Raw genomic sequence first — 14322 nt, 5'->3', positions numbered from 1 at the left:
GTAGGTCGCCAGTTTTGTTTGGACAAACATAGCTGGATCTAGCTTCTCTTGATGCTTTTTCTCTTCGCAGTTTTGGTTCCGTGTTCAACGTGTAACATGAGTTATGCTAGATTTGTGTCTAAGTCACTTTTTTTCCATCTTGTGTGTTGCAAGGCCAGATTTCACAGTAATAAGTAGTATCTTGTTACCTTCCTAGTAGGTAATTAACAGTCCAAATCAGGCTGCTGGAAAGATATTAACTAGACAAAGGTATGCTTCAGGGGGGAAAAAAATAATAATAATAATTGCCACAAACTTAAGTTAACAGACTATTCATTAGCACTTTGCATGGACTGGAATAATGCTACTGATGCTACGATATTGTCTTTCCAACTTAAGCAGTCATTTTTGATTCAGGTTGTTAATAAATGTAACATCCTTTGGGCCTTGCCATCTTGAAGCCATTAAAATGGGTTCTTAATTCAAGATAGCAGCTGCTCCAGGTCAGTTTGGCAGCCTGTTGCAAACCCATCTGTGTCAGCAGTTTCAGCTAATCAGTAGCAACTGAGGTGCAGGTACAAGTTTTTCTGTCATCTCTGCTTCAAGAGCAGCAATCTTCAGGAAAGGAATTAGTACAGGCAGCTGTTGAAGATAAAGCCTGAAGCTGCAGAAAGTTCTCCATGGTTCAGAGCTTTTGCATAAGGTTAGTAATGAGAAGTTGTGAAGTTACGTGAAGACAAAACACTAGTCCTCAGAAATCAGAAGATTAGACTGCCCTAAAATCCTTACTGTGACCTACTTGTTTATGTCAGCCTGCTTGGTTTCATTAGGTTTTTTTTCTTAGCAAATATGACTCAAGAACATACCATCTTCCTTTTAAAGATGACAAGCCATAAAGAATATTCTGCCACATATGGGTTGCTATAGGATTCACACAGTGAAAACAAGAATCGATGTTGTAGGAACCTAAGTTCTGTTTAAAAAAAAAAAAAAAAAAAGCCACACAGGATGTGCATCAAAGCTGGTCTGTAAGCTTTTGTGTGAGGGAGATGATGTACCTCATGCTTTCTGAAATACATCATGTATTTACACATTTTAGTAGGACTTTGACCCTTGCACGCTTGAAAGTCAATGAGATTTTTTTTTGTCTTGGACAGCAAGGGAAGCCAGGGCAAGAATGGGGCCCTTACTGCTTTTTTGTAAAGTTGCTCGTTACAATGCAAGATGCTAAATTGTTATTTAATGAAATAATACAAGACTGCTGGAGGCACACTACTACTTGGTTTTCTGGCTTTGTTAGCTGTGTGATGTGGATTTTTTTCTTGCGGGCTGACCACGTTCCTACTTGAGGGAGAGAGCAAATTTTGAAGAAAAAGTGAATGGGGCAGTTTGCATCTGTTAGATCTGTTGTTTCAGGCTCTCTGCATGCTCAGGAAGACATCAGTTATACTTGAGTCATTATGACTTTCCTCTGAATCCACACAAATGAAATGTAATACTTGGTGAATCCTTAGACGCTGATCTCTTGATGAAATTTGAGGAACTGAAGCCTGCTTGTGTTTTACTCTGGCTCTGACTGGACCATGCAAAATGTTTTACCAACAACCAAACTAGAAATTCCACGCTGTAAAGAGTTTACAGTTTAAATTAACAGGCTTTAAAGATGAGAACCTTTACTGTAGTGATAACTCTTCATTTTGTGCCAGTTGTATTTGTCATTCTGCAGCTAGAGCCTGGGTTGAACTTGGCTATGTATGCACGGGTACAGTTTTTGCCTCATCTCAGGCAGACAGTGGCCCATACTTTACCTGCTTGTTGTGACTGAAGCACTAGCCTGGGACTTCAGAGGCCTCGGTGCTTCAAGACAGCTCTCTAATTGCTTTTCTATGACTGCTTATGCCCAGAGCAATAGGGAGAAAATATCTTTAAGCACTCAGTAAAGACAGTAGGACATCCATGCTTCTTAAGACTCCCATGATAAAAACATCCAAGATGACAAAGAAGGGCCTGGACACTGCAGGGAAGTTTAAAATGCTTGTGATATGGTAATCTGTGTTTACTAGGAAATGAAGTGATCCCTCATAACTTGATTTCAGTTCACTTGCAGCAACAGAAGAGGCTGTGTTTCACTACTGTGTGATGAGAAGAAGAATTCAGCAGTACAATGAGAAATACTTTTCTGAGCCAACTTTGTTTAGAAGTAATTAAAAATGAGGTCTTTCTATTCTCTCTGCAGCCTGATGTCCTAGCGTGTCATGTGGTTTGATGCATTCTTTCCAGCTCCTTTCATGGCACAAACAAGTTAGGATGTTGTTTCATGCCCCTTTTTTGGAAGGTTCATTGGGGAAAGATGCTGAACAACAACTGAGGCTGGTCAGCTTGATTTTCAAGGCACCTAAGAGGGTAAAGAGCATGGCCACCCTAAGTGTTGCATCGAGCATCTGTGTTTCCCAGAATCATTCTGCCCTTCCACTTATCCTCTTATCGCCATTTGTGGGAGGTGCTAGGAGAAAACATAGTATCGAATGAATGGAGCCTCTACCAGATCCATTAGGTTTTAGATCATGGTCACTTTAGAGCGGATTTTCTTTTGTTGAATGATGTTAGTCATAGCATGGTGTGTGGCACAGAACAGTGAGGCAACATTGTAATCTGCTAACAATAAAAGCAAAGTGGCTAACTGCCACTGAGCATTAAAAACTATACAATCATTAGGGTTTTCCTTCAGACAGCTATGTCCATGCATTTCCTGGAACAAGGACAAGGCCACACAGCTTCAATCCACCAAAAAAAAAACAGCGAGTAAACAAGCCATGTTGCTGTGCAGTCTTCTCTGAGTGACAAGAGTCAGAGATTTTTTGTTTCCATGGAGATGGAGAAAAAAAAAATCTCAACATTGGGGTGGGAAGACAGTAAAGCCTGATTCTGTTTTGCAAAGGCAGGTCTCCATCCAGCCCTCCAGTGCCTCCACTCACGTGATTCCCCAATCCCTTCCAGAAAGCAATCTAAGGACACAGGATTTAGCTCGTTATCGTTGTAGACTAGTAAAATATCTGTGGAAAGGCATGGTTAAGTATTGGCTTGAAGTCCTGTCATTTTTTTTATTTCATCATCTTCTAGTGCTCCAAAGGGAGAAACAAATGTTTTTAGGAGAATCTTTCCATTTAAAAAAAAAGTCTAGCATTGGCACTGCGTATTTTTCTACAACTGCAGCAAGGGCAGAGGAGAGGGAGGAAAAGCATGTGGTGTGAATGCTCTCATCCCAGTTCCTCAGAAGGAACAGCCCCATACGGCAGTTCTGGCTATGGAGGAAACATCTGTGACTGTGGCCATATTAGGCAGGCAGACATACAAAAGAGCCTACCTCACGTAAGGGTATGAATGCTTTTATTTCCTCATTGCCATCTATAAAATGTAATCTCTCTACAAGAAGAGTGCACCATTTCCCATGTTTTCATGTGCAACGTCCACAATGTCTGCTATAAACATCATGAAATGTTTGCCTGCCCCTACATTGACATAGGTATAGAAGTCACTCCTTTTCATCTTTCAAAGCATTGCAGAAATGTTTAGGGTCATGTATCCTGCCATTGTTCTGGGCTGGGCATCCCACTGAAGTCACTGGGAGAAACGATCTCAGGATGTGGACCTATCTAGTCAATCTCTACAGTGGCCCTGGTGACAACCACATTTTACAGATGTGGAGATGACTACCGATAAACTAGATGCAACTGGTGATTTCCAGCACTTCGCAAACCAGCTGAGAAGAAGGGACTGGAAGTGTTCTTTGGATTTTTCTATGTGACAAGTACCTGGTCTCCCAGCTGGGTATCTCGTTGCCCCTCAGTGGAACGCGCCAGCATCACTGTTGTCCTGTGACCGTCTGCCTCCACACACCTGCCGGAGGCAGCCAGCCTGATCCGCAGCAGTGAAAGCCACTGTGCTGTACTGTGGCTGGGCAGCGTATGACCGAATGGCCCCTCATACTCCAGAAAAGCCTTCTAGTCAAGTGATCCAGCTGCAAGTCTCTCCTCAGTCCAAGGACATAAATTGCAGACCCCTTACCCTATGAGAACATGAGATGTGACACTGGGCTGCTTTTTTGAAGAGGTGTCCCCTTCAAAGGCCTAGCAACTCACCTAAAAGTGTGTCACAGCCCACCCATCCCATGCAAGAGCATGTCTGGTTCAACTAGGGTGATTTTTTTTTTTCTCCATTTGGGAATAAGGCAAACATGTAGGAGTATTAGATGAGAGAAAAGGAAAGGGAAAGGAAGGAAACATTCATGAAATGCTGCCTCTACATTTCTAGGCATTAGTGTAGCCATTGCTATCACTCCCCAGCAATTTTGAGCAGTCTGTTCGAATGAAGTCAATCTTTCAGACAAGATTAATGCTTGCTGTTTTTCCAAAGGGATATCATATCTTCAAAATGTTTCCAGGCACTTGCGCTGCTTAGACTCCAAACTGTGGTGTTTCCATCTCTCTGAAGGAAATGGTTACTGGGGTAGTTGATCTGCAGGGTCTTGTCTTTACCACTATACAGGAACACGATTGCTGTAGCAATCCCTTCCTCAAGTGAACTCCTGGTTCTGTAAGTTGCTGCAAAGCTTTCCAGGCTCTGATACCGTGCTTTCCCAGGTGTGTTTGCTTATTTTTTCAGTAATTAGCCTGAAGTTGAGCTGAGCCACAGAACTGCACTTTCTCTACCATTCTGGTTCTTTCAACTGCTTTAAATAAAGAAATGACTGTGTTCAGGCTCATATATTTATGAGCCAAAGTAAGAACTATTGAAGTGAGTTGGGACTGCTAGCGTCCCAGCATCTCATTCCATGATCAAGCAGAGGCGACTGGGGTTTTTTTTGCTGTCTGACACCTATGCCTGTGACAGTGAATTTCAACCTGTGGCCCTTGGGCTTCTTGGGATCACTCAGAGAATCTGTAAGAAGTGTCCAAGAAGAGAAGGTTCATGTTTGCTATGCAGCAACTTACCTCAGTGAAATTTCCCAAAAGATCTGTTTCTCCTTTGGAAACATTTAACTTATTTTAAGACTGGAGTTAATAAATTTATCAGTACTTTGATAGGTCAGTGTCCTGTGACAATAGGGAATCCGAAGATCAGTAATGATAAGCTTCATTCCTTCTGTTATCATTAACATTATGATTTTAGTTTCTCGTGGAGCAGGATGAATTACTGGCAGGAAAAAGTTAATTAAAAAAACAACTGAGCTGCATGCCTTTCCTCACTTCTTGAGCCAATCTGATAATTGTTTTTATGAATAACATCAGCTCATCATTTCAGAGCTGCTATTAGCACTCTAGGCATCTCTTGCTCATCAGGGTTTCTCTTTCAGCCAGCCAGCTCACATGCTCACCTGCATCATCTACTATGTCCCTGAGGATGACTCCCGGTGGCAAAGACTTCTAGTCATAGATGTGTGAACACTGTTCACCGTCAAATGCAAGCCTGCAGGAGCACCCCAAACACTTTCTCTTCCTGCCAAAATTGCTGTCAGGCATCAGTTACTCCTATAAACATGCATAGAAAGTGAACAAGCGTTCAGGCATTGTCTCCCAAAAGCATTTCAGTGATAGATCGATCAAAATTTCTTTTCAAAAGTGAAAAGAACTGTGGTGCAGATCCCCCAAGGTAGATAGGTACAAAGTATTTATTTCCTAGACTTCTTGGGTTCCAGAGAGAAGTCAAGTATCTAATTATTTTGATGGATTTGAGCCCTTACCTGCTAAGAGTAGAGACCAAACTCAGAATTTAGGTCTTACAAATAGCCATTTAAGATTCTAGGTGTCTGTTTCCACCAGTAAGATCTCCAAGATAGCTAGTTTTCTGCTAGTTTGGGTAACCATGTCCATCCAAGGGCATCATTGCTAAGTATCTGCTTCGTAACTAGACTTTGCAGTATCACAGAATAAGTATCCCCAGCTGTCCCACCTGAACAGTACATGCACTGAGCATAGAACGGAGCTGATCCAGAAGCATCCTATTAGCTAGGCCCATCGGATATTTTCAGTCACCAACGCTTCATCAATTTGAAGATGCGCCAAAGGCAGGAGGAAAAGAAAAAAGCAAACTTTTAAAACCCATCCCAATGCGATGAACACTATCTCCCAGCCAAAACGGCAGGAAGCAGCCCAGCTTTAAAAACACGCTGAACTTAAACAAAATAATAATAATAATAATAATAAATAAATAAATAAAATAAAAATTCCCCCATGGGACGGGGAGCGGCGGCGCGGCCGCGGGCGGGCAGCAGGTGGCGCTGCCGCCAAGGGAACGGCCCGGCCGGGCCCCGGCGCGGCGGGGGGGTCCCGGGTCCGGGCTCCTGCCCACCCCCGGCGCAGGAGCGAGCCGAACCAAGGTGCACCTCCCGGACCGGGCAGGAAAGGTGCAGGAGGAGCTGCTCCCCCCAGCCACGTTCACCTGAGCTGCGGGGGTCTTCCCCCCCCTCACCCCCCCGCTGTTACTGCCTTCCCCTGGCCCCCTGCACCCTGCCAGTTTGCAGAGCTTTCTGCCCTGCAAAAGGGAGCCCCGCGCTCCCGCTGCACTGACTCGAGCTGTTCCCCGTGAGGACACCGCTATATGCCCCCATCAATCCAAATCCGGTGCGGACACAAGGGCAAGGTGAAAAAGCAGGAGAGCTCCAGCTGCACAGTGGCCCTGCGGGGCTGAGAGGAAACGCCAGGAGTCTGGAGATGAGTTAACGGCAACCGTAGAGGGAAGCGGCTGGGCTGCCAACGTGCCTGGCCCCCAAAATGTTCTGCATCACCCTGGGCTGGGTACAACACACTTGGTGGCCTCTGGTCCATTGAGCATAGGTACATCCCTAACTAAATACAGTCAGAGGCCCTAGGTCCTATTTCTCACTATAGATTCCTATGCATTTTCTATAGGGCTGTTGCCCCAGTGAAATTTCAAAGCAACAGCCCTATAGAAAACCCACAGGCCTCTACCGGGAATCTATAATGAGAGACTCCTTCCTACCCAAGAAGTGCCCAAAACAGAGATAAGCACGCTGCTAGATCATCTGTTGATCAGCAAGTGGGCGACCAGGACCAGAGAGTAGGTTACTGATGCTGAATCTAACTACATTAGCTGGCCGTGAGTTAGGTTTTGGCAAGGAGGAGGCTGTTACATGAGCAAATGCAGTGTTTCTAAGCAAACCTATTTCTCCTCGCTTCTTACAAGAGTCCAACTGATCACGTAAGCATACAAGCGGCGTTTGTACAAAGCGACTGGCTATGACAGCCGCTTGCATTTTGTCATCACATGGGACACAGATCCAGGCAAAAGCAGGTTTATCTTGTGCAGAACAAGGGCTCAGGGCTGGGGGCAGAAGCCTGCAGGGTTTCACCCTTTCCTGCCTGATGTAGGTGTCTGAGATGGAGAGCTGTCTGTTTAGACTGCGCTCACTGGCTTGAGGAATATGTGGCGTCCACGGTATGCGGTAGTTCTGTTTTTCCAGGTTTGGCAGCGCAGAGAGGGAGAAGACCAGGCTGGGGGGAAACGAATCATGCAAACCTTCGTTGGGGGACAGATACGAAGTCCCTCTCAGGCTAGACCTGAGACTTGCAAGGTGCCTGCCTTCCCTTTCCAAGCCCCCTCAGAGCCCAAACTTTCCAACGATTGACAGTGCACACAAACAAGCAGGTCCAGAATGAATCTAAGGGATGGAAATGAATCTTAGAAGTGATAGTGAGGTTTCAAGGAAGGAAGAACCACTTGGCAGAGACTGAACTCCTAACCTCCGGACCTTTATCTCAGCCACACCTAGCACAGATATGCGCTTCAGGAGCAAAAGCTCAGGCCTTAGCTTGCACATTAAAAAGATGGCAAAAACATGGCTCTCCTCCAACAGGACTAGCTGAGAGTTGAGGCAATGGAGAGAAGGATCAATCCACAAAGCCACAGAAACAAGGACACCAGGAATTCCCCCAATAAACCCTGCAGGTTGGTTGTCTTTGGCCTACACAGATCTACTCTCAAAAAAACCAAACCAAACCAAACCCCCTCTAAAGAAAGCTTTCCCCACCTCTGATACCTTCCCCACCTACCCTAATTAGAAGAATAATTAGAAAGCTTTTCTTCTTTGGTTACCACCTAACCTTGCTGATTACACACAACTGGGCTGATTAGGGTGCCATACCCCACTTTTCCTATTAGCTATATATAAAGATAGACATACACAGGCAAATAAGCAGATTAATTCTTATGCATCTATTTTTATGTATGTGCATGTATTTATAGTATGCGTGTTGATGCAGACATATTGGTCTGAGGAGGTTACCAAAGCCAGGATTTGTAGGGAATGATAGTATCCTTTATTAGACCGAACAAAACCAAACTTTGTGGCAAACAACCTGTTTTTCAGACGAGCTGCGCTTGTTCCCCCGCTGCCTGTTCCTCTTTCCCGCTTGCAGCATGTGCGTGTTACATACTCACTCTTCTTGAATCCAGCGGCGCTGGATTTTACACAAATCGTGCCTGCTCCGTTCTACCTGTTCGCTTTATTTGCACGACCTCTAACATAATTAGGCAAAATCTGAGGAAGGTTTGACTACCCCCCGGCTCGGCGCGGGGGCGGCGGGGCTCGGCCGAGCACCCGGCAGCCGAGCGGCCTTTTCGCCCCTCTTCGGCGCTTTTGCCGCGGCGCTGGGTTTGAGCCCGACGGTTTCGCTCCGGGGTAGCGTGCGGGACACGGGCTGACTTTAAAAATGTATCTACGTAGCCTGCCTGGGATGGCGCAGAAAGAGAGAAAAGGAAGCCGGGGGCTCTTTCTCTCCAGCCACATGCGCTGCCTCCGACTAAGAGGCAGACCGAGCTGTCAAAAATCGCCTTTCGGTTTCTCCTTGGGGAAAAAAAACAAGAAAAAAAAAAGCCTCCGATTTTCCTCCCTCCTCCGTCTTGTTATTATCACTTGAAATATTTCTATGCAGCGAACGGGGATCGCCGGGGATAAAGGACCTGTTAGAAGCCGCAGCCAAGAACAATAGAGGCCCCTGCGAGCCTGCCCCGAGATGGGAAATTGTTGCACCAAATGTACGAAGATTTCCAGCGCTGACAGCCGAGGAGAGACGGGGCCGGGGCCTCCCGGCTCCTCCGCGCACGCCCCGGCAGCCGCGGGGAAGCCGCGCAAGCAGCGCACCGCGGAGCCCTCTCCGCGCCCCGGCCGGAGCCGGGCAGGCCACAGACTCCTCACATATAATTACGCGTATTACACCGCATGCTCGTTTATTTGCTGCTCATACAATCGTGAAGCCCATGTACAAATAACATACATGTTTTATTTTGGTTCGATTTTTTTTTCCTTAGGGACAAACGTACACAAGAGGGCTGGGCCAAAAAAAAAAACATAATTACAATTTTATACAGTGCAGAAAGAAATTAAAATAGGTGTCATCAAACTGTACAAAGAGGGTCAAAGAAAAAAAAGAAGGGGGACGGAGGGGAATAATCCTTCATTATATATATATTTCTATAAAAACATATGGAGGATTGTCTTTACACAGAGACCATGATCGATTTAAAATTTACAAAGGTTAACTAAAAAAAAAAAAATCTATATGGCAAATATTGCCAACAGAGATCCACCGCTTTAATACTGATCAACTGAGACTACTCGTGTCTCGATTATTAGCAACAACAAAAAAATGAAGAATAAATAACAGAATGAGCATGGCTGTCTCTTTTCAAAGTGCCTTATTCTCTCTGCATAGGGTCTGATCCTGCAGTCTTTATGCAGGCAAAAAGAAAAATATTAATAGCTAAAAAAAATCCCTCTGAGAGATTTTTGCCCGCTGTATGTTTGCCGGCAAAAAAAAAAAAAAAAAAAAAGTATTTCTCGAAAGTAGGGGCTCGAGCTGAGACGGGACTGAAGGGTCTGGGGACAGGAGGGCCCCTGCGCGACCCCTCTCCTCGCCGCGGTGCAGCGTGCTCCTGGCGCGGAGGGGCGGCGCGGGCATCCCGCGGCCGCGGAGCGGGGCCGCGGCCGCCGCCCGCCCACCCAGGCGCTCCGCGCAGCGCGGAGCAGCGCTTTCCCTGCGCGCTTGGGCTCGTTCCCAGCGCCCAGGTCGAGCCGGCAGCCCCGACGGCGTGGACGAGGCTGAATCTCGTTGCAGCTCTGCCCCTACCAAACGGCATCGTGGCACCGCTTAATGCTTTGACTTACACAAATCAATTAACAACTTAAAAAAAAAAGTATCAAAACCTCATTTTTTAAACTCTTAACCCAAAATTGCAGTCGGGGATCTCGGGGAGGAGGCGGCAGAGGTTTGGGGGCTGCTTTTTGTTTTTCCTCTCCCGATTCGCCATGCCATCCCAACCCAAACGAAGAAGCAGAAGAAGGCAGAGACCGTCTTTGATTAAAGACACGTGTTGGAAGCCGGGGTCCGGCCGCAGCCCGGCCGATGCTCAGCGGAGGGGCAGGCGCAGCCCCAGGGCCCGCACGCGTCTGTCCCCGGCCGCGCACAGTGGTCCCAGGCGTCCGGCTGCTCCCCGGGGCGGCTGGCAACGCCGCACGGACAAAGCGAGTCTGGAGAGACCTCCTTCCGCGGAGCGGGTCCTGGGGGGGCTCGGTGCCCGGGTCAGGCCTTGGGGGCCCCAGGAGGTGGCTTTTCCGCCCCGTATCACATAACGCACGGCTTGATGTCCTGGTATGTCACTTGTTGGTGGTAATAGGAGCCGCTGCCCGCTGAATGCATGGAGGAGGAGGCCATGGCGTTGAAAGAGAAGACGAATTCCTTTCTGTCGCACATGCTTGGAGACTGGGAGTGATACCGCGGGATGCCTGCGGGACGGGGGAGGAAAAATTGTCAGCCATCATAATTATATTTAGCAAAGGAGGTTGAGCAGGGGGACAAGGCCGTGGTCGGAGAGGGAGTCCCTCCGCCGCCGGCAAACCCCCGGATTTCAGCGCGGAATTTATTTTTTCCACGCTCACAAATATTCGGGTCCGCCCGTGGCTCCGCGGGTGCGGACAGGTGCCGCGGAGGAAATCCCCACGGCCCCGAGGGCTGGCTGCGCGCAGGCGGGACGGCGCGGCGCTTTCCTGCCCGGCCCAAGGACATTGCGAGGAGACACGTTTTTCCATTTTACCCCCTCGGCGCCCTAACGCGAGGGTGCAGGGTGCTTCCCTGCGCCTCCGCGGGGCACGGAGCGGCGGCGGAGCGGGGCGCGACTTCGGCCGGCCTCAGCCCACCCCGACGGGCCGGAGGCGGACGCCGGGCGGGGAGCGCCGAGGGCGAAAGGCCGCCGAAAGCAAGACCCATTTCTGCCGTTTCTGCAGGGGTCTCGGGACACACCACCCCCCCGAGGAAGCCGGGCTGACTCGGGATTCCCAGCGCAGGGCCGGCCGCGGTCCCCGGCTCCGGAAAGGCCGCGGTTCTCCCGCACCCCCCGGCGGAGCTCGCCAGCGCTACTTCGCAGTGATTTTGGGGTGTTGCCCGGGAGCATTTCAGCTGCCGATGCGGGCGGCCCCGTCCGCCGTGCCCCTTTACCTTCCCTCTATATTATTGCCGTTTACACCCGGGCCGTGCGCTGCTCCGCGGCCCCGTCCGCCAGCGCGGCCGGGCACCCCGAGGGCCAGGCGGGTGCCGAGAAACCCGCGGCCCGAGCCGCCCCACCTGGCCGCGGCCGCGGGGAAAACGCGGAGCCGGCGGAGAGGCGCACCCGGAGCCGCCGAGGGCTCCACCACCACCCCCCCCCCCCGGGCTGCAACACGGACACCAGCTCCGCAAAAAACCCGGCCCAGCCTGCTACCGGCCCGGCCGCCGCCTCAGAGCCGTCCAGGCCCTGCGAGCGCCTCCTCCCTCCCTAGGCCTCTGTCCCAGCCGGCCAGGAGGGGACAAAGCGCCAGCCCCCGTCGAGCCCAGCTCGCTCTCCCCCACCTCCACGCCGGGCCGCGGGCAGCGCCGGGGCTGCGGAGCCTGGCCCGGGGGCCGCGGGGCCGGCAGCGGAGGGAGGCCTGGGAGCACGGGCCCGGCGGCTGCTGCTTGCAGCGCCCTGGGGGCGAGCGAGGCCACCCCGGCCGTGAAACCAGCCCTGCCAGTGTCACTGGGACCGTCGGCATCCCTCCGGGTGTCGGGCAGCCCGGCGGGGTGCAAGGCCAGCAGCTGGGCTGGGCTCCCCGTCAGCCCCGTGGGTGTCGGCACCCCCTTTTTGCTCTGCCATCTCCTATCGATTTTCTCCCAGCCCCGTGGGCTGCACGGCCACGCTCGGCCATGCCCTTCCCGAGCCGGGGGGTCCCGACCGGCCGCGCTCGCCTCTCCCGGCCCCGCTGCACCGCCCTGGGCTGCGCAGGGCGCGGGAGCCCTGCCTCGGCGGCCCCCACTCCGCGGAGCTCCACGCGGAGCCAGCCCCGACGGCGTGAACCGTCGGGAGCGCCGCGGGCCGCCAAAGGAGCAGCCCGGGGCCGGAGCGGTGCCCCGCGGAGCGGAGCCGGGGGGACGGCGGCCTTCCGCCGCGGCCGCGCTCGCCTCCTCCGCGGGGTGCGGTAAAGCCTTTCCGAAGCGGGCCGGCCCGGCGCAGCGAGCCCCGCAGCCCACGCGTGTCCGCCCCGCCGGCGACCGCCTTACCTTGCAGCTCGGCGGCGTTGTGGCTGTTCTGGTGCAGGTAGGACTGGTCTAGGGAATGCGTGGACAGGCTGGACGACAGCGGGTTGGCCGTGGGGTTGCAGGGCGACAAAGGCTGCTGCTTGATGTAGGAAGCGCCGGTGTTCAAGGCGGCCGAGGCGGAGGGTGCCCACGCCGAGGCCGAGCTGGAGTAAACCGAGTGCGGCTCCATGACGCCGCCGCCGGCGAGCAGCGGCGAGGCGGGCACGGAGCTCTCGTGGTGCGGGTAGTCCCCCGCCGAGGAGCCGGTGCAGCTGCCCATGTAGGAGTGCCCGCCGTTGGCGGGCAGGTGGGGCACGGAGTGTCCCGCAAGGCCCATGCCGTCCACGTTGCTGGACAAATGCCCGTTCATCATGCCCAAGCCCCCCTCGAGGGAGAGGCTGTTGGGGGGGCAGGAGAGCCCGCCGGCCGAGCCCTGGAAGCTGTAGCTCTCGGGGAGGTGGTTGAAGCTGAGCCCGTTCATCATGCTGTACATGGGCTTCAGCGCCTGGCATTTCCTCCTGAAGCCGCGGGGCCGGCGGCGGAAGGAGCCCTCCTCGAACATGAACTCGCTGGCCGGGTCGATGGTCCAGTAGTGGCCCTTGCCCGGGCGGCCCAGCCCCTTGGGCAGCTTGATGAAGCACTCGTTGAGCGAGAGGTTGTGGCGCACGGAGTTTTTCCAGCCCTGGTAGGAGCCGCGGAAGAAGGGGAAGCGGCTCTGCAAGAACTGGTAGATCTCGCTGAGGGTGAGGCGCTTGGAGGGCGAGCTCTGGATGGCCATGACGATGAGGGCGATGTAGGAATAAGGCGGCTTCTCCGGCCGCCGGATCCCCGCGTTGGTCTTCTTCGCTTTGGGGCCGCCGCCGCCCGGGGCTCCGCCGCTGCCCGGGGCGCTGCCGGCCGCCCCGGCGGGCGCCGCGGAGGCGGCGTCCATGGCCGAGCTCTGCGGCTGCTTCTCGGCCACGGAGGACATGGGGCCGTAGCTGCTCTGCGCCGGAGGAGGAGGGGGCTGAGAGGACAGAGCCTGCTGCGCTTCTGCAGTCATCTAGGGCCAGGTCCGCGGCGGCCAGCCCCGGCCCTCCTTCGCCACCCTCCCCCACGCACCCCCCCAAAAGGCCACGCTGCTGGGGGCTCCCCGCGACTCCCCTCCTCCTCCTCCTCCTCCTCCTCCTCCTCCCAGCCCCTGGCAGGGGTTGTTTCCACCGGGAGGCTTCACCCCTCTGCGGATAAACAAATGGAAGCGACCCCCCCCCCGCTTCCCTCCTCCTCCCACTTTATCCCTAAATCCAAGCCCTGCTGCAAAAGGCGAGCGAGAGGCGGAGGGTTGGGGGGGGCTGCGCGGGGGGAGCGCGCTGGGCTCGGCTGCTGCGGGAGAGAAGCCGGCGGCTGCTCGCCGCTCGCCGCCGCCGCTCGCCGCCGCCGGCCGGGCTCCCCGGGGCCGCCGTGGTCCGTGTCCCGTCGGGCCCCCCCTCTAGCTGGGCTGGCGCTGCCGCTGCTGCGGGGAGCTGCTTCCCATCGCGGTGGCTGTCGGTTCTGCCCCCAACCCCGCCGCTCGCCTTTTACTTTATCTCTTGCAGCGGCGTCTGCCGGTCCTTGACAGACGTAAGAGCCGAGAGGAGTTCCCCGCCCCGACCAACTCCCCCACGCCCTCCCGGGCGGCCCCCTCTCCCGTCCTGTCCCGGCCCCCCTCCGCTCCCAGCTCCCAGCTCCCAGCTGGTGGGCAGCTTTTAAAGAGCCCTTT

The 14322-nt window shown here is 53.0% G+C and overlaps 1 protein-coding gene across 1 annotated transcript; it reads right to left on the bottom strand.

The window, feature by feature from the left end:
* Positions 1-9258: 9258 nt before the first annotated feature.
* FOXF1 (forkhead box F1) lies at positions 9259-13672 on the bottom strand. Its single transcript, XM_068956201.1, has 2 exons — positions 12567-13672; positions 9259-10780 (listed from the first exon to the last, which is right to left on the bottom strand). Exons 1-2 carry the CDS (start codon positions 13624-13626, stop codon positions 10620-10622), a joined length of 1221 nt encoding a protein of 406 aa, XP_068812302.1. The 5' UTR covers positions 13627-13672; the 3' UTR covers positions 9259-10619.
* Between the last annotated feature and the right edge of the window lie 650 nt (positions 13673-14322).

This window comes from Struthio camelus, chromosome 10, assembly GCF_040807025.1.
Source record: "Struthio camelus isolate bStrCam1 chromosome 10, bStrCam1.hap1, whole genome shotgun sequence".
Lineage (NCBI taxonomy): Eukaryota > Metazoa > Chordata > Aves > Struthioniformes > Struthionidae > Struthio > Struthio camelus.
This window is presented reverse-complemented; position numbering and strand designations above follow the sequence as displayed.

Excerpts from the sequence above, each read along its gene's own strand:
- FOXF1 (XM_068956201.1), bottom strand. The coding sequence starts at position 13,626 with ATGACTGCAGAAGCGCAGCAGGCTCTGTCCTCTCAGCCCCCTCCTCCT. Across the intron at positions 10,781-12,566 it reads CAACGCCGCCGAGCTGCAAG|GCATCCCGCGGTATCACTCC; the intron begins GTAAGGCGGTCG and ends CCCGTCCCGCAG.